General features: G+C 43.7%; 1 protein-coding gene across 1 annotated transcript in view; it reads left to right on the plus strand.

The window, feature by feature from the left end:
* CFAP43 (cilia and flagella associated protein 43) overlaps positions 1–20,023 on the plus strand; it is a 505,375-nt gene that overhangs the window by 474,901 nt on the left and 10,451 nt on the right. Inside the window, exons 34-37 of the mRNA XM_069239443.1 lie at positions 202–361; positions 3,725–3,889; positions 13,356–13,436; positions 13,581–13,734. Coding sequence (XP_069095544.1) covers positions 202–361; positions 3,725–3,889; positions 13,356–13,436; positions 13,581–13,734 — 560 coding nt within the window. The remainder of the gene's footprint in view (positions 1–201; positions 362–3,724; positions 3,890–13,355; positions 13,437–13,580; positions 13,735–20,023) is intronic.

Below are 20,023 nucleotides of genomic sequence, written 5' to 3' on the forward strand. Positions count from 1 at the left end.
CAATACTTTCAGGTCGAGCTCGAGCTGTCTAAACTTGTTAAAAAAAATATAATACGGCAGTGTGTGTGTTTTCTTAAATGCACTAACAAGAGTGCTACAACATGGTCCTTAGCAAGCCAGATAAACATTAATGCGGCCGGAAGTGGTTCGCTTTATAACTCATTAACTGCTCATATTTGCTCTTGAACATGGCTCCAACAGGCTTCGGGAGGAGAAGATGAAGTTTCAGTTGGATCTGACCGTCCAGTTCCTGCTTAAGCAAGGACAGGTGGAGGTGGACAGCAGTGATTTAATACCGAACTACTCAGACTGCGTTCTTCTTCATCGAGGTGTTATCGAGGACCTGAACAGCACCATCCGGGTAACGTTTTACACCTGTATCTTTCCGGGCATGGGATAGAAAGGAGGATGCATGTGGGATGTGGGCCTATTGTCGCAACAATTGTAACATGCGCGTTCAGTTGCCACTTCTCAATTAAGCTCTCTATCGCTTATCTTAGGCTGCACAACAGTCAAACAATGATTACAAATGTTATGTTTCAGGATATTACAAATGTTCATTCACACCAGAACCACAAGTTATGTTTTCAGAATACCAATTAAATTGAGGGTGCCCAAAATGATGAAGTCCTTTGACTGGTAACCACATTCATTTGAAAACTTTGCAAATGTCATGATGTTTGAAGCTCTTGAGCTTTACATACAGCGTGACAGCTCTAGTTGCAACAACTAGGGCCTCAAAGAATGTCACACCCAGGCTTAGCTTGCGTACATGCTGAACCAGAAGCACATGGCCTCATGCCATGAGCTGTACATCCTGCAACTAGCTAGCTACCTACCAAAAAACCCTGTGGCGCATCACCTTCAGTCATCCCTTGTGCTCAGCACACATGACCGCAGAACCAGTTGTGCATGGCCTATATCAAAGTACCCCAGGCTACCCAGGCTGTGGGTGCAGGGTCTGGCATTCCGCCAGACAGTGATCCTAGATCTATCCCACATCCTCCTTGTGCCCAGGGATTCTCCCCTTGCCCCTTTCTACCAACATTTTCTGTGATGCGGGATCCGTGATCATTTGCATCCATTGCATCGTGCAATGTGTCCCTCAACCCATTTTCACCCATGGCCCGCCAATTAACTATTTATGCTGCAAAAATAAAACAGACTGGTTGTAATTGTACTATTGACCAACAATAATGTATGTTAAACATCTAGTGAGAGTGTCTCTTCAAATCACTGGTCTCTTATCCACAGAAGATGGCATTCTTCATCACTGGACCTGCTCCACACCACACTGCTTGTCAGCAGTCTTTAGGGGTCGGTTCGCACTTTGTATGGTACTCTTAAACAGAAGAAGCATGTTGCAGCTCAACACCAACCCAATCAGTGACTCACTGGACTGCTGTTCAAAATGAGAACACTTTGGGGGTCATTCTGACTCCCGCCGGCCGCGGTAACCGCGGTGCCGGCGAGAGCCGCCAGAATACCGCTACGCGGTCAGAAGACCGCTGCGGTTATTCTGTGTTTCCCGCTGGGCTGGCGGGCGACCGCCAGAAGGCCGCCCGCCAGCCCAGCGGGAAACCCCCTCCCACGAGGAAGCCGGCTCCGAATGGAGCCGGCGGAGTGGGAAGGGTGCGACGGGTGCAGTTGCACCCGTTGCGATTTTCAGTGTCTGCATGGCAGACACTGAAAATCTTTGTGGGGCCCTCTTACGGGGGCCCCTGCAGTGCCCATGCCAATGGCATGGGCACTGCAGGGGCCCCCAGGTGCCCCACGACACCCCTCACCGCCATCCTGTTCCTGGCGGTCGAAACCACCAGGAACAGGATGGCGGTGAGGGGGTCAGAATCCCGCCATGGGGGATTCCTCAGGGCAGCGGAAAACCGGCGGGACACCGCCGGTTTTCCGTTTCTGACCGCGGCCATACCGCCGCGGTCAGAATGCCCTTAGGAGCACCGCCAGTCTGTTGGCGGTGCTCCCGCCGACCCCGTCCCTGGCGGTCAAGGACCGCCAGCGTCGGAATCATCCCCTTTGTTCTTTGCAAAATCCAGAGCCGTTTGACATGCCTCAGGTTAACCTAACTCCAGTTTATTCATGTCACCCTGGACAACCATAAAAAACGACGAGTTACAACCCTTTGTGTCTGCAACCAGGGTCATCTTTAGCATTCGTGGCGCCCAGTGCAACATTATTTTTTGGTGCCCCTCCAATGTGCTTCTCCATGAATTCCTTCACTAACGCTCTCCAACAGTGCCCCTCATCTCTCGATAGCTTCTTTCTGACATACATTGCAATTTTTTATAGCGCTATTCATAGTTCGCTCACACTCTGTTCTGTGATCTGTATGGTACAGGTTCTTTGCTGCAGGCACTCTAACCCCTTGCCCTACTTTATAATAAGTCAAAACTTCCACTATACAAACTTCCGACCTCTCACCTTCATGAACATTAATCACCAGAATTATCTTTGCATATTTATTTTTGCCCGAAAACTGCTGGAGCATAAGGAAATTCACCTTCTTTTAAACCCATAAGTTATTTTTAAACTCGGCTCCTGCCACCAAAGTCAGCACCAGGTGCAGCTACACCAGTCGCACCACCCTAAAGCCAGCCCTGTCTGCAGCTGCCATCATATTTCATATCTATTAAAGTCTATTAGGTCTGTGGCACTACATAGGGAGTAGGAGTCTTTGTGACATCTACTTATGAATACCTTTATTCAAAGGCGTTTGTTGGCAAAAGACGTGCATACAGTCAATCAGTACTCTGTATCTGCAGATCCGACTGGAAGTTAAGTTTATTTTTCAACATTTTCACCATTATACACTCTATGTATCAAAGTGGGTGGATTACTTCAGAACTCCATTCTTCAGATCCCACCTAGCCCTTACACAAATATCGATAGTACATTTGCATAAAAATACGAAACGGCAATTCTGCATACATTTATGCCTTCATGCCAGGGTTGATGCAATTCTCCTGTAGAACATATCCTATTTGACCATGGAACTTAAAATAAAATGCACATGTGACTTTGTCCCGCCCCTGATGGTCCTGCACAAAACATGACATAACAAAGTGAACTGACCAATTCTACGAGGATTTGTCAAAAAAGCACCAAAGTTACTCTAATATATACATATATATCACAGAATACCCGCTCACTATTTTTCAAAAAGTGTGTGAAGGTAAATATGCTCGATCCTGGACAGTGTCCTGAAGATTACTTGTTGAGTGAGGGAGGCTATAAGGAGGTATCCCAACCCTCCATACAGATGTTTACTAGGGCTGTTCAAATCAAAAACAATTCTATCAACAGGAACCTGCTCCCTGAAGTAACGCTTCTTCTTTGCTTTTAGCAGCGCCTATGTCCCAGCCCCTACCTTTACTGCAGAAAATCAGTTCAAGAGGATTTTTTGTGGTAGTAAATGTAATTCCCTATGTAAATATCACCAGATCGAAAGTCCCATTTGCACCAGCAGATGGCATTTGGTTGCACAAAAATATTGTTATAGGGCATTAGGTCTTGTGATCCAGGATGATGCTTATGGGTGGGGATGCAATACACATGGGATTGACTTAGATTTGGTAAGAAACAAACAGGGTGTGTGCGCTCATCTTAATAGACAACTGATAAAACAAAAGGAGGTAAGAGTTGGGACACCATTTTTTCAAACGTGCCCCCCATCTCCGTGCTCCAGTGTGAGATAATATTCTCTTTTCAGACTCTAGGAGAACAGAAGATAACTAACATGGTAGAAGTCAAAGATTTCCGAAAAGGTATATTTCAGCTGGAGTGGGAACATAAAAAAATGTACATGCAAATGGAAGATCTAAACAAGAAGATTCGGGATATTCAGCGGCTGCGTGTCACAAAGGAGCTCCAAACGGTAGGGAATCATTTAACTCTTCCAGAAGATGCATTTTCTTATTTTAGCAGGACAGTGTGTGTCTTATGAAGCATATTCAATTCGTTTCTCAATGTAAGGTGCATTTAATGATGTGCAACGTTTTAATCCTTTTTCACATTATAAAAATTACTGTTTTCACTATTAACAAGCCTTGGTAAAGCCAATAGGTCTAGTTTTAAAGTGCTAACGAAAGTAAACAGCATTTCTGCATACATATATCTGCATGCCTTAGGACATTAAAGCCAGACCTGTTATCTTTGGTGCTCACAGAGCCAATGCCAACCCCAGAGTCTTCCATCCCATGGCCCCGCAACACTCTTTACACAATAAATCACATTATTTTTGGGTTAGGGGTCGTAAACCCCCAGCCGTATTTTATTTTCAAACAAAAATCAATAAAATCAATCATTGCTTAACACATTTATATGCAGTAACCCCATCATATTTACAGCTTAATTTACATTTGTAGATGTCTAGTGGTTTCCTAACGCTATCTAAAATTCAGTTGCTGCTTATTCACTTCAGTGACTGTTGATGAGATCGTGACTGACTTCCATGGAGACTCCTAGTTCCGGTGGCACTTTCTGGCTAAGTGGCCCAGGGGTAGGTCCCTCCATATGGGAGAGCCCCTCTGACCCCCTGCAACTCTTCAGGTTGCAATATTTGTGCAGGGGGCCCCACCTGCCTGCTTGGGCAACCCTTCCACCCCACAAACCCCATCTTCCCTTCCAAGGGCCTGTACTAGCTCCAGGCCTATTGCGCATGCACAAGTGGTTGGCCCTAGGAACCAGATGCCAGCAATCACTCGCAACCCTGCGGCCCTGGATACTGTCTTCGATTCTCAACCAGCACCCCTTTGAGGGTTCCTTGACCTTGGTGTCCTGCTCAGGTAAGAAAGGTAAGCTGAATTGCACCACCACCTACAATCTGGCCTCCCCCCTTGAGCAATCACTTCCCTAATGTAGGCGGTGTACCAACCAGGCCAAGAAGTTCTCCAAAAACATGTCATTGCCAGTTCGCAATAGGTGCACTGCGTCCCACAAGAAGAAGCGCTCCCCTTTTATGTAGTCGTATGTAATGAAGGCCAGTCCGGGTGGCCTGAATAGCTTGGCAATCCTGTTGTTTTTCTGTCTCACTGACTGAAATGTCGCCCCTCCAGTGCAACTGGGGTATAATACTCGACCAGACCAGACAAGCACCGCATTAGGAAAACTCCTAGCCAACCAACCTACTTCCGAGACCACTTGTTTAAAAAGCTGCCACTTTCCAAGTGAAGCCAGGTCACTACCACCTAAGTGCAGAATGATGACGCCCGGAAGCTTGCACTCCGTGACTGCAGCGAGTCGAGTGCCTGCCTCAGCTGGGCGAGGTGGAGGCCTCCATGACCAAAAAAAGCAAGGCGGTACCTTCCTTTAATCGAAGTCACGTCAAGGCCCTTCTAAATACATCTAACCAGCTCATCACACATAAGAGTGGCCGATGACCCAGACATCCATGATTCCCTACAGCTCCTGCGTACACCGGAACCCTCAGGACATCCGTCCGATCGCACCAGCTACCTAAAATAGAGTGTGGGAGAGAACAAAATGGTATGAGGCAGAGCACTTAAAGCATATGCACTTTCACGTAACATTTATTACAATCTGAGGATCACCTGCCAATCCTCGCACAGCTGCACCTGAGAGCCCCATCGCCACAGCCGTCATGCTCTTATCCTAAAGGAATGACTACCAAAGCCCACTGCAGACAAAGCGCACTTCAGTATTTTTGAGAATTTGTACCTGGTCAGCAGGGTGCCGTCCGCATGTACAAGCACAGGCCCCCCACCCAAGGGGACGCTGAGTCATGAAGACCTCCAACTTGTAGATCAGACAGCACTTGCTGCCAGGAGGCCAATGTAACAGTATGTGGTCTCCCCTGCCTCCTTGATCCACCTTAGAACTAGGAATGTTAATTGCTAGGGCCCACACCCTGTCCAACAACTGAATGTCTACCAGCTGTAACCCTCCCTCAATATCCCCTTTGTTCCTGGCCACCAACTCACTAAGCCTGAGGCCCTCATAAATGGCCAAGGTAAATGCCACCCTGAGTAGGATGATCTCCCCCGGGGAGCTACATATACCTCCAAGAGCCCCCAGGATAGCAGCTATCTTGGTTGTATCATTGGGGTGACTAGAATCCGGTCTAGCCCCCTCGAGCCACTGCCAGCTTTTCAAAGCCCTCCTCACCAGGAAAGATTTTGTCCCGTCAAAGGACCCAAGCATCTGAGTGAAAAAAGAAATTGCAGTGGTGTGTGGCACCTAGCTAATGCAACTGACCTTCCCTCGTCCCTTAGCTCCCCCAAGAATGCCTGAATGACGATTTGTATCAGACCATTCAGATAAACCCCAAGGAATTCTGAATAAGCATTAAAGGCCCCCTCATAGGCCTTCCTCGTCCTGGGCGCTAAGCTGGCTGCCACCAGGTCTGGTAATGTTGGGCACCAATCCGCCACAAATGCTTTGGGAAGTACATGGGGAATTCCTCCGCTCCTGGATGGTAGAACCTGAAAACCTGCATCTTAAAACTGGACAGAGCATCAGCATCATTATTCAAAACACCAGGCATGTGTTTAGGTATAAAAAGGACATTCAGCTGTAGACACATGAGCACTTTTTCCTTCAGAAGCCTTAGAATCATTCTGCATTTTGCAGCTTGCTGATTTATACTCTACCACTGCCATGCTATGCAACCAGAAAATCACAGACTGATTGTGAAAGTGCTCAGGCCACACATCCAAAGCCACGAGAATCAGGAACAGCTCTAGAAAACCAATATTTGCCAACAACCTAGATTGCACCCACTCCTTGGGCCAGCGCTGCACACACCATGCAGCGCCAAAGATGTCTCCAAACCCCTCACTGCCAACTGCATCCGTAAAGAGACTCAGCTCCTCAATGAAACTACGCTGACTCGGTCACAAGACTGTTCCATTAAGGTCATGCAGGTACGACTCCCAAATCCTCATATCCTGGTGATGTTTTACCTTAAAATCAGACATGGCCTGAGCATTAGAATGGGAGAAGGGGCACCCCATGGGAATGATCTGCAAAGCGAAATTAAGTTGCCCCACTGGCCTTTGCAGCTGATGGAGCGTGACCTTCTTAACTCCCAGACATGTGCGTGAGGCTTGTGAGAAAGTGTCAACCTTCCCCACCGGAAGCCTCAACACCCCTGCCACAGTATCTAATTCATTACCCAGGAACTCAATTGTGGTCGCTGAGCCTACCATCTTGCCCTGTGCTTGAAAGACCCCCAAAGGTCCTGCCCACCACTCAGAGCCAGGGGGGCTAAGAAGCAGAAAATCACCAAGGTAGTGACTGCCCAATGGTGGCCCGACTTTTGCCTAAAAACACATTCAAGAAAAGTGCAAAATTTCTCAAAATAGGAACAGGACACGAAGCAACCCATCGGCACACACTTATCAAAATAGTAGGCCCCCTCAAACTGGAAACCCAGGAGATGGAAATCTTACAGGTGGACAGACAACAGCCGGAAGGTAGACTCAGTGTCGGATTTAGCCATCAGAGCCCCAGGCCTCAGCTTCCACAGCATCTGGAATGCCTGATCAAGGGATGCATAACGCCCCGTTGATAGCTTCATTCACAGAGCGGCACTTGGAAGCCAACATGTTATGGAACATTCTGAACTCCCCTGGATCTTTCTTAGGGACTACCTCTGGGGGGGAACAGACAAAAACCTCTAAAGGGACTAGATCAAAGGGACCCGCTACGTGACCCAAGCTCAGCTCATTTCAGATCTTTGCGCTTGCCACACCCGGGTTGGATCTGAGAGACTGCTAGTCCTACAGTGGGGGAGAGCCCACAAAGCGTGCAGTTGGGATCCTCAAACCCTCCTTAAAACCCTCATACAACATCTTTATAGACCCATAGTTAGTGTAAGTACTGAGCCAAGGGACCATTGCCAGTAAGATCAGAGTCATCATTCCTGCTTCTTGTTGCCTTTGTCTCTGGATTTTCTGAAACACTTAGATTCAGGGTTGGCGGGCTGAACACAGAACAAACAGCAATGCTTCAGTCTACAGGTCCCAGGAGGTCGGGAGCAAGTGCACCCATTAAAGTCCAAGCAGGCGCCTTTATGCGGCTTCTCTGCTGGGCCACTGGCAGACACTGACTCTGCCAGAAAGTGCTGATCCCCTGTACCTTGCACCGAAGGGTGGGCCTATTGTCCTTAATCCTCCTAAACGACTTATCATAATCCTTCCAGGCCGTACCGCCATATTCATCATGAGTACTCACAATTCTATTCTGAGCCAGCAGAGCCCCCATATCTTTGAAATGCTCCACCAAAATGGCCTGATAGGTCAAGAAAGCCCTGCCCCAATTAACCACTGCCTCGTCAACCTTCTTCTTTTGAGGCCAATGGCCACATTCCCTAGAGTACGCACATTCTTTACAGTGCTTGGCCTCCTCTTTCTCAGACTTATCAATGAGTGGAAAAATATCCGCATAAGCCCCTTTCCATATCTTTTCTTTCACTTCCATTGGCATATGCAGACCGAAGTGCTCATACTCAGAGCGAATATCACCCAGACCCATATGGCGTAAAGAGGGTCCAGTACCTGTACTCGCTGCTCCCTGGGCAGGGGGAGACGCCACTGTAACTGCTGCACCCCTAGGGTTGGCGACACTTCCTGCTGCACTCGCCACCGCAGCTTGCCTCAAAGGCTGCGCAGGAACCATGGCCGCATGGGGGGCCTGACTTTCTACTGGGGCTGTCGAGGTAAAGGGATTGGCCCTCTCGGCCCATCCACTGGGCCTGAGCCCAGCCGGTCTCCCCTGTGCTTCCTTCCCACTTTTCACTTTTAGTGGTACCCATGTGAGAAATCACGCATCAAGCTCTTTTCCCAACATCGCCCTCAACGATCCCTGCTAGAGCGCCCCCCATCTGAGAAGCAAAAAGCATACCCACCTCAGAGAGCCACGGCAACACGGATGCTAAATTAGCTACCAAGTCCTCCTGTACCCGCCCCCCTGCGGAGGTAACCCCTATAGCCATACCAGAGCCCCCATTCTGTACAACACTGCCATTCACCAACGACCCAGAGACATTCACTGTGGTACTCTGAACAGCCATCTGATCAGCAGCACCCGCGGCCGGCATGACTCCGGAGGACGAAGACAGTACATTCACGGTCACAGGCTACACTACTGCCTGACTAGGTACATCCAGGGCTAGAGTCAGACCTACCAGCACCACGGACATACAGCTAGGATCCTGATTCCATGGAGGGACCTGGTTAGAGACCGACAGCCCTAATGGAGTCCCCTGCTCTTCCTCTGCCTGTTAGCTCTCTTCGGAACTGAAGGGGATGACTCCCTGTGAGGCCCTCCTGCCCTCCTTGGTCTTTCCACCTGTTCCCTGGGCACTTTGTTTGGGACTGGGCGCTGCGACTTCAACGATAGTATGGCCTGATCCATAGCATCCATTCTAAGCATCAATGCTTTCAACAGCGCATCGTCCAGGATTGCTTAGCACCCCTATCCCCACTTGCTGCCATGCTGAACGATCCTCAGAGACAAAACACTGCTACAATCCCTCTTGGAGAAAATCAATGCTACAAAGACATGCTACATGCACCAGACAGACTAAAATGACTGAAACAATTACCCACCAAATGTTGCCAAATGTTGCCAACTTTAAGCAAAATTGTAAAGCAAGGTGTGATTCCTGGGTGGAATGACATGAAAATAGTGCGAAGAAAACACATGCCAAACCTAGCTCAGAGAGAACTCACGCTGCCAGCAATGCACTAGGGGACCCAGGAGGAAGAACCTAAAAATATATAGCTAGCAACACCAGCAATCCCAAAATCAAGGCATTAAAACCTGCTGATGACCTCATGACAAATTCCCTTTAAAACACCTCTAGTGACTGTATTCCCAAATTACCTGCTCACCTACAGCACCAGGGCCCCTGCCAGAGCTTCCACAGAGCCACGCTCGGGTCAGGTGGGCAACGCTTCAACCAATGCGGCTCCCAGCAAGGTGCAACTGGACTGCTGCGTGATTTCCAATGTGAAGGTGCAGAGCGTAAGTGGAGCATGCCTGTGGAGACCTGCATGTGCATAGATATAAGACATACATAGGGGAACCCATGAAGCTAGACAGCAAACGGGCATTTACGTAAATGCACATGGTGCACACACAACACCTTCCAAAACCAACCACTGTAGCTAGAAGTGAATAAGGCAATGTGACGTTACACATGAGCATTTGAATTCCATTCAGTCCCGATACCTATGCAGAAATAAGGATAAAGTTTCCCATAAAACAGTAGCCAAAAATAATACAAATTGCAGTTGTTTTTTTGGAGTATCTACCGACAATAAGGACATTAGACACACTCACCAAAACTCTTCAGAGTCCTTTCTTCCTGAACTACGTTGCAACAGTGATTTTTGTGACTGAAGATTGGGAATAAAAAGCAAAAAAAAGACTAGGGGAAAGTACCCTTGTAAATACTGACGATAAGAGGTGGCAATTTTGTAATGGACCTGAAATGTAGCAGAGATGTAATATAGATATGTGACCTCATCTACCTTACATAACACACTGTGTATACCCCTCCCTTATATAGACTCGTTGAATGAGCGATATGAACTGTGCAGCCTCTCTAAATACAATATCACAAATAACACAAATCTGTTTTATTAGCTGGATTCCAAACTTGAGTCTTTTTTTTCATTGGACTGTTCAGCTATTAAAGTGATGGCCAAAGCTCTTTAAGTTCCTTCGGACAGAGTGGGAAGTCAGCATTCATGACAGCGCAGCCAACCCCCGTGCACTTGTGTGGTCTGTTCTTCTGCAAGGCTAGCTGCGTTGAAATAGCATCGTGGATTAGTCATGGACACTCCAACATGATTGTGCTCCAGTCACACTACGGGTGTCAATATGTCAGTAATCCTAGGCATAGGGCTTTGGTAAAATGGTTATTTGCATTTTCCTATTATTTTCCATCCTGTCCGAATTTTGTTTTTGTTTTTGTGGCAGGTTCTTTCATTTCTCACACATATAACTGTTTCTCCCCAGCTCATACATACTTTTAGAAGCATAGTTCAGGTTTGCTTGTGGAAAGGACAGGAAGACAGCGACACATGGAGTAAAGTGGTTTGCCCAGATACACACAATTACATCTCAAAACAGCAACTACGACCACCGCTTGATAAAGAGGGCAGGGGCCCAAAGTTTATCTTAGGATCCTGCTACCAGCATTGCTGAGTGCTACCACTGCCAAATACCAGGACAACCAGTGCCTCTAGTGATGAATTCACCTCATGTATCTTTCCACCATACACTTTAAATCTGTTTAACTCACTCTTGCAGGCTCTTCTTCAACCTTGTTTTCTCACTTTGCACTGTTTTCCGGGCTCTCGTCCTTCTTTTTTTTATTTTTTTTGTTGTTGCAGTTTTTTCTGCTGAAGAGAAACAAGTACAGGTCTCCACCTGACCACCACCACAAATGAAGCAATGATTATAATGGACATCTTATTTTTCCTTTTCTGTCTCCCTGTTCCTTATTAGCTTTTTTAGTCTACTTCTGATTGAGTCCTTATTATCTCTTCCTTCCAACCTGTTCTTAACAATTACTTATTATCTGCCTTTTCTTCTGCCTCCTACTTGTTCCGAACATTTTTATAACAGTCTTCTGAAAAGGTTAGTATAGAGGCGTGGGCATTCGGACTGCATAGGAGATATGCTCCTCAGCACACCCCACAAACTGATTGTTCATCCAGTCAGAGGAATAGAGGCGAGGTACCAAAATGTAATTCCCCACTGCAGAGAAATTGTGCACAAAGGCGAGGGTGAGGAGCTCCATGCATTAGAAGTTAATGTAGTTGCAGTGGCCAGGACTGTGCATTGAAGGATTTCAGAGATGGGGGGTTGTTCAGCAGCTGACACAGACATTTCACACTGGGCTGGGACCAGTGAAGTACCAGGACAATGACCAGGAACAAAGAAGATGACAATTGGGGCCTGGGGACAGCGGGGAAAATGAAATGGCAAAAAAGAGACATGGAGGAACAGTATAGTGAAGTAGTGCTTCTGACCTGCACGTGGAGGTTTAATGAGAAATAAAATATACTGCACAACGATGGCCACAATTGTAACGTTTTAGCATGTCCTACCGTTGGTGTGCTACTTATGTGGTTTTGGACTTGGGAACATATCTAATTTTTACATCTGAATTTCTCCATAAACTCATTCCGTTTCAAAGATTGTTTGTTTTACAGAATAACTGACGAGTATGTGTACTATGTTTGTCTCTTTGTACTGATTGAAACAATAGGTAATCTCAATTTTTAAAACATTTCTGTTGCTTTTGCACTTGATTGAGCATTTCCACCACTGTGCTCCAGTACCCTTTTCCATGTTGTTTTTTAAGAAAGGTAACAGTAAAAATAATTGCACTCATATGGAATTCTCCCAGAACAGTCGTGGCATGATGCAATTAATGGTGCTTATTTTAAAAATATGAATCATAAAGTACATAATTAAACCTGTTCTACTTGCCTTTACTTGGAAGCTTTACCAAAGGTAGATGGTTACATTGCAGGGGCATATTTACAAGCCCCTTGCGCCACCTTAGCACCACTATAGCATAATTTTTTTTACACTATGACTGCGCTAAGGTGGCATTTCTGCCACGCTTTATTTACAAAGTGGCACACTTTGTGACCCCTTGTGCCACATCATGCCTCTGTCAGGCAAGCCCGAACAAATGGCACAGTGAAATTTACAACACTTCATGGCACCATTTTTTCAGTAATTTTTAATGCCTGCTCAGAGCAGGCGTTAAAATGACGCACCCATTAGATTCGATGGGCCTCCCGTGCTTTGCTGCAATTTTTTGCTAGTTTAGCAAAGTGACACAATAGCATCAAAAATGTTGTCACTATTGTGCTAATGACTGCCATGGTGCACTTATTGTAAATACATCGCAACCATGGTGTTGTTAGGTGCCAAGAGGGGCGCTCAAGAAAAGTTGCGCATCATCTTTGATGCACCACTTTCTTGCCCCTTAGTTCAGTGGGACAGTACTCACCAGTGACTGGCTATTTATTATTTTGGTATTGATGACTTGCATTTTGTTACATAGTAAGTTGGCTGGTTTAATCGATTGTTGCAAATCTGAGAAAAACAATTCTCAGATGTAATTTTATAAATTTTATAAACTAAACAATCTTTTGGTGAGGAAGTCTGCGTGGGCAAAGTCTCACATTGCACCCTTTCATGTAGAAAGTAACACCAAACGCTTTCCATTAACAAGTCAACAATCCTACTGCCACTTCTTATCAAATGTCTGTCCTTAAAAGCAGATAAAAAATGCATTATTGCAGCCCTGCAGATTAATTTGATAAATCATTGCCTTTCCTTTTCCACAGTTCCTAAACGTAGCAGATTATGATGAACGTATCCTACATCAGATTTCGATCTTGGAGCAGACACTTCAAATGCAGGACAGGGTAAGCTGTGAATACACATAATATAGGCATTTTCAGCACCAAACATCTCCATAGACTGCTTTAAAAATGATACAATCTACCCTTTTCCAAAGGGATCACTCCACTAAACTTTTGCGCCCACATTATTCTTTATATATTTAATAGAATCATGAAAAAAATGTGAAGAACTACAAGGACGTTATCAAGGGCATAGAGAGACAGATCGGTCAGAAAATTCAGGTCAACCAGCAACTTGAGCAGGAAATGCAAGAAATGCGTGCATCCGTCTCTGAAAGGAAACACGTCTACAATGCTGTTGGTAAGACATTAATAATCTGCATGAAATGACACTTGCAAAGCACCCTTAAAAATGCCTTTGTACACTCAAGGTGGTGATGGGTGTAGTCTTTCTGTAGGACAAGAATCTAGAATTGGGTGACAGAGTTTCATCTAGTTCCCCGTTGTCTCATTTATCAGGATGATCAGAGGCAATCATGCTTTTGTCATACTTTAGCAAGTAGATTAGTCTGGCAGCTGTTCCTTTCAAAGCTTGCATCTGACATTTGAGGCTTCCAGCCAATCCCACTATTGGGATCCTATTGTGGAAGAATCATTTCAGTCAGGATAATGTTTTCTTGGTGGCACTCTTTCTCATAAAAGTGGGTTCAATCATAATGTCTTAACAGATCTGGTAAAGTAGCACTAAAACCATTGTGGAAAAGAACAATATTTACATCATTTTGCGATGAATAGCTGTTGATGTGCCCCGTAGAATGACAAAATTCCATAAACTCCTTTGGTCTAGTCTCTTTATTGAAGAGCAAGCGATGCAACTTCCATCCTCCATTGCCATTCTCTCACAACCGTTACCTCACATCCCCACATTCTCAAACCCCATCATTGCTATGATACAAATAGACTCGATACTACATTTTCTCTTTTTCAAAATACATAAAAAACGATACAAATTGCCCATCATACACAGAAACAATACAAATTGCCAATCATAAACATAGAACATATGTTGAACAGGAATACCTTTAAATATCTTTAAATATTCTCAACTCAACACGAACTCTTTATATTTCGTTGGAATTTTTACATTTCTTCCTATATGCATATGTACACAGTTTTTAGCAGAAACAGATGTGGAGCATCTACTAATTTTTGAATTAATGCTGTTGTAACAACTCAAATTTACATGTGAATCACCATTGGTTACATGTGAATCACCTGTGGTATCAGGACTTGCCTCAATTGCATCATCACACAGCCTATCATTAGTGTAATCACTGTTTAAGTCCTTCCTTTGTTTTCATCCCCCCAATCTATAATCTTGTTGCATCTAGACAGCCTACTAAAATGCCACACTTTCCCATCACTTAACCGTGCAGGTTTTGCATCCACCTCTGTAACTTGCAATGGCTTTGAAAATTTGCTGCAACCTTTCTTAGTTTTGTGTCCAACTTTAACTCTTACCCAATCTTCAAGATCCAACTCAACTTCCATCACTCCATGTTTCTTGTTATAATATACCTTATATAACATTTGCATATTCAGTAAAAATGTTTTTACTACAGATGGGGACCATTTACTGCATAATTTCATTTCCATCCAAGCCTTATTGTCCTTAGTGAACGTCTCTCTTCCTCTTAGAGGAAGAGGACTATACCCTGTTAACGTTGGAGTAATTCTGTATGCCTAAATAGTCTTGGCTAATTCTTTCTCCCATCTCACTCCCGCACTTATAGCCACCTGAACACTTCCCATTATGACTCTGTTAAACCTTTCCACTGTACCATTCCCTGTGGGGTGATAAACCGGGGTACGTTTCTCTTTAATGCCATTTTTTACCAAGAGTTTGCTGTATTTTTCACCCATGAATTGTGGCCCATTGTCCTTTATTATAATTTTAGGAATTGCTTCTCTCAAAAATGTTCTCTCCAAAAATGGAATTACTGTATTGGCATCTATTACCTCATGTATTTCAATTGCAGTCCATTTTGAATAATTATCCACCACAACCATTATATATTTAGCTACTCCCCATCCATCCAAAATGGACCCGGAAATATCTACACTCAATTCTTCCCAAGGATTTCCTGGATATGTGTGTTCTCCCATGGGTGGTCTAAATGTAGATTGTGTTTTATCTGCATTCACTCTTAACTCTTTGGATGGAACCAATGTATCTCCTCTTAATATGTCACCTGTTCACTTAGAGATAATACATCTTTAATTTCCCAAAGATGTTAGCATTCGCCATGTAATTTACTTTTCTTCTTCCATCCATTTATAATAAACTCTTTCGCTTGTGATAATGTATCATCTTTGTCATATTCTATTTTCCTTTCATCATCCAACTGCTGTACAGTTCTCATTAATCATAGCCACACTATATTAATTCCATTCATTCTCAATATGTTTTGTATGTTCATCCAGAGGCAAAGGTGACCTACTCAAATAGTCTGCAACCTTATTTTTGTTACCAGGTATGTATTCTACATCATATACGAAGTCTAACAGTCGTAGTGTCATTCTTGCAATATGTGGTGTTGCTTTAACTATATTACTAGTTGTTAAAACTTTCCCTAAAGATTTATGGTCAGTACTTAATTTAAATCTAGAACCCCATACATATTGCCTAAACTTCTCCATACCCCAAACAGCTGCCAACATTTCTTTTTCGATCACTGAAAATTTCTCTTCACCTGGGGTTAACGAACGAGAAGCAAATGCTATGGTATATTCCTCTCCTAATTCATTTGTTTGGGTCAAAACAGCACCTAAGCCTTTGCCACTAGCATCTCTAGTCACAATGCTGTACACATTTGTATCAAAACAGTACAGCAGTACATCTATTTGATTTGATGTTCTTAAAATCCATCTGAAGATTCTTGTTCCAATCAAACTCTTCTCTTATTTTTAACAACTGTCTCAAACCATATGTTTTCATTGCAAAGTCTTTTACAGATTCAGAATAAAATTCTGCCAGATCCAGGAACGATCTAATTTCATCTTTAGATGTTGGAGCCAGGGCATTTCTCACAGCATCAATTATGTTTTTCTTTGGTGAAATACCATCCTTCCCCACCTTGTGTCCTAAGTACGTTGCAGATTTTAATGCAAATTTACATTTGTTTCTCCAGCCGTTAGCCCATTGACATTCAAAATCCTCAATACCTCTTCCAATCTGTTGTCATGTTCTAGTTTGTCTCTTCCCATCATTAAAATATCATCCTGGAAGTATGTCATCCCTTCCGTTCTCTTGAACAATTTGTGCATCAAGTGTTGGAACACTGCTGCTGCTGACACAAGACCAAAGGGCATGCGCACACACCTGTAACAACCAAAAGGTTTGATAAATGAAGTTAAACTTCTGCTATCAGGATGTAAATTTACCTGATAGTAGGCTGAAGTTAAATCTATGGTAAAAAAAACATTTTACACCCTTAGTTTGTGCCAAAAGTTAATACATTTTTGGAAGAGGGTGTTTGTCCACTACAATGTTCTTATTTATGTCTCTCAGGTCAATGCATACCTCAACTGCCCACTAGGCTTTCTTGCCACTACTAGAGGTACCAAGCATTCAGCACTCTGAATGGATTCAATAATCCCTTTTCTCCCTAATTTATCCAATTCTTTCATTACACTTCTTTGTAATCCCAAAGGTATATTTCTTGCTTTATGACATATTGGTACTGCTCCTTCACTTAGCACAATCGTGTGCACATATCCTTGCAACTTTCCTACTTTGCCTGAAAACACTTCTGGAAACTTTTCTACCACTTCCGCTTGTACAGAGTTCACTGGTTCATTCAATACCAGAACTTGCTCATTGCTGTTAGGATCCAGAGTTATACCTAAATTTCCTTGGTCAATCCATCCTAATACCGAAGGTCCTTTTTCAGCTACATATAATTTTCCTTGAGATTTCCTTCCTTAAAATTCAAATGTGACTAATCTATAACCTACCATAGGAATTGTTTCACCAGTGAAAGTAACAGGGTGCACGTCAGTAGCATCTAGCTCATCCCCTAAAACTTTTGTGAATTTTTCATTCCATACAGATCGTTGTACTATTGTATACGGAGACTCAGAATCAGCTTTTATTTTAATGTCAACACTTCCAATAGTCATGTTGCACATGGGTCTCTTTTTATTTTTCCCATCTACATCTAGACCTGTATCATCTTCAATACTCAAAATACCATCTTCCTCATCTGAATCATTTTCTCGTTCCAATACTTTGTTCTCATCTTCTAAAATACAACGTACGGTTTCCTTATTATCTCTTTTTTTTCTTCTTCTGCAGAGTTTCGCAAAATGGCCAATTATTCCACAATACGAACACTTGCTACTCGTGGCAGGGCAGTTCTTATCTCTAGCATAATGTCCTTTATTTCCACATCCAAAACACTCCTGATCCTTGTTAACCCCAAGCAGTCTATTGTTGTCATTAGTCTCCCACTTAAATGACCTTTCTATAGATTTCTCATTTGCTCTATTTTTATAAGCACTGCTATTAATCACTTTGCAAATGGACTCCACTCCAGTTTCTGTCTTCCGTGCTGCCTTTGCACATCTTTTTGACATCTCTACTTTCTTTACTATGGCTATTATTTCAATAAGTGGCACTTCCCCACATACCCACAATTTTTCTTGTATATTGTCATTGTTTGAATGCCTGACAATTTGATCTCTAATTAAGTCTTATTGTAATGTCCCAAATGTACACATTATTGCTAATTTCTTTAAATCAGACACATAATCCTCTATTCACTCTGTATTAGTCTGTTCCTTTAAAAATAAATATATATATCAATAGCCACACATACTGTAGGTTGATAGTAAGTATTTAAATCTTCCAAAGCATCTTTGAATGCATCCCTACTGTCTTACTTTCTAGGTTTCTTTTCCATTTGAGTATATATAAGTAACCCTTCAGGCCCCAAACTATGTAATAAGATTTTTTTTCCTTTGAGATGTAAATTCCTCCCTCTATTCATCTTCAACTGCTGATACATAGTTCCCAAAATACTCTTTCCAATCTGACCATTTCATGTGTGGTTTTCCAGGATGCTGGTGGCGTTAATCCCAACTTCTGCATTCCTCCTCCTTATTTATTTATCTCACTCCTCAGTTTCCATTGTTTTCTCTGTGTAACTTTTTAAAATAAATCGACATCAACAATCCTGCTGCTCCTTTAATAGATCAATTTCCACACTCCTCCTATTTGTACAATTGTATGTGTGACCAACACTGTGTAATACCTGTTCACAGTGTTCATCTAAATGCTCACCGGTCTTCACTATGTTTATTCACTTCCGTATACAATGGTAACACTCTACATGTTCAACGCGTTTTACAGTTGGTTAGTAACGCGTCTCCAAAATGGCTGCATGCTCTTAAATAAATGCATGCCTAGCGTAGCCGACCAATGTGCATGCATTTAATTTATTTGCTTGCAACAATCAGTGCAAGCATTAAAATCTATGCTGTTATATCTTAAATAATAGACTCACTGCAGTAGCTCCACATCCTCTGAGCGTCCGGAATCCTCTATCCGTAAAAGGATTCAATTCCTTTTTCCTTTTCAAACGTCGGCGCCTCAACTCGTACACCTCAACAAAAACAGCACCCCCGCTTTCTGCCTGCTCTCCACAGTAAGTGCCTTGCTACGGATCCCATCCTGTCCCCAGTTTGTAGAATGACAAAGTTCCATAGACTCCTTTGGTCTAGTCTGTTATTTGAACAGCAAGCAATGAAACTTCCATCCTCCCTTACCATTCCCTCACAACCATTACCTCACTCCCCCACATTCTCGAACCCCATCATTGCTACGATGCAAGTATTCTTGATAATACATGCCCCACCATATTTACAAAATCAACTGCAATGCTACTCACCATTTTTATTTGTCCGATGAGATGCAAATTACAGATCAAATTATAGCAAGACTACAAAGGAAAAGGGCGCATTTTCTAAAGTGTTAAATTATCAGGCATTAACTATTGGCTATGCCTCACTATCTAGGCCAACACCCAGTCCAGCAGACCCACAAGTTTCTTGTTATTCCTGTTTTTGGTGACATTCTGCTAGTGCCTGAAATTAAAGCTATAGTTTCGGCTACAGGCTTAGCGCAGTCAGAAAAACCCCATCAGCCTCAGGGTTTGGTACTTCGTGCAGTCCAGTGTAAAAAAGGAGTGTTATGTTTCATGGAACAGGGGTGAACCTTCTGCGTCTGATCTATTCATGGAGTCGGTGGAATGCTGGAACCACCATGCAAGGAAGTGTGGTTGATTGGGAGACTGAATGTGTTGAGATGGATTGCAGTTAAGTCAATTTCCTAGTGTTGTCCGCAATTTGTTAGCCTCAGGTGTTCATTATTGCCACCAGCAGTACGTTATTTGTAGCAGTGAGCGCATGTGGGGCCCCCAGTACTGAATTTAGGGGAGCAAGACTCCTTGGAAGGTCTCACTTGTGGACACTGGATGTAATATTTGTAGGGCTTATTGGTCCCACCCTATTTGGGAAACAAAAGAGTGGATTCTCATCTAGTGAATGGGACCCCACCAAGAGACGTGACTGTCAGCTTGGGGCAGAGC

Source organism: Pleurodeles waltl, chromosome 6, assembly GCF_031143425.1.
Source record: "Pleurodeles waltl isolate 20211129_DDA chromosome 6, aPleWal1.hap1.20221129, whole genome shotgun sequence".
Taxonomy (NCBI): Eukaryota; Metazoa; Chordata; class Amphibia; order Caudata; family Salamandridae; genus Pleurodeles; species Pleurodeles waltl.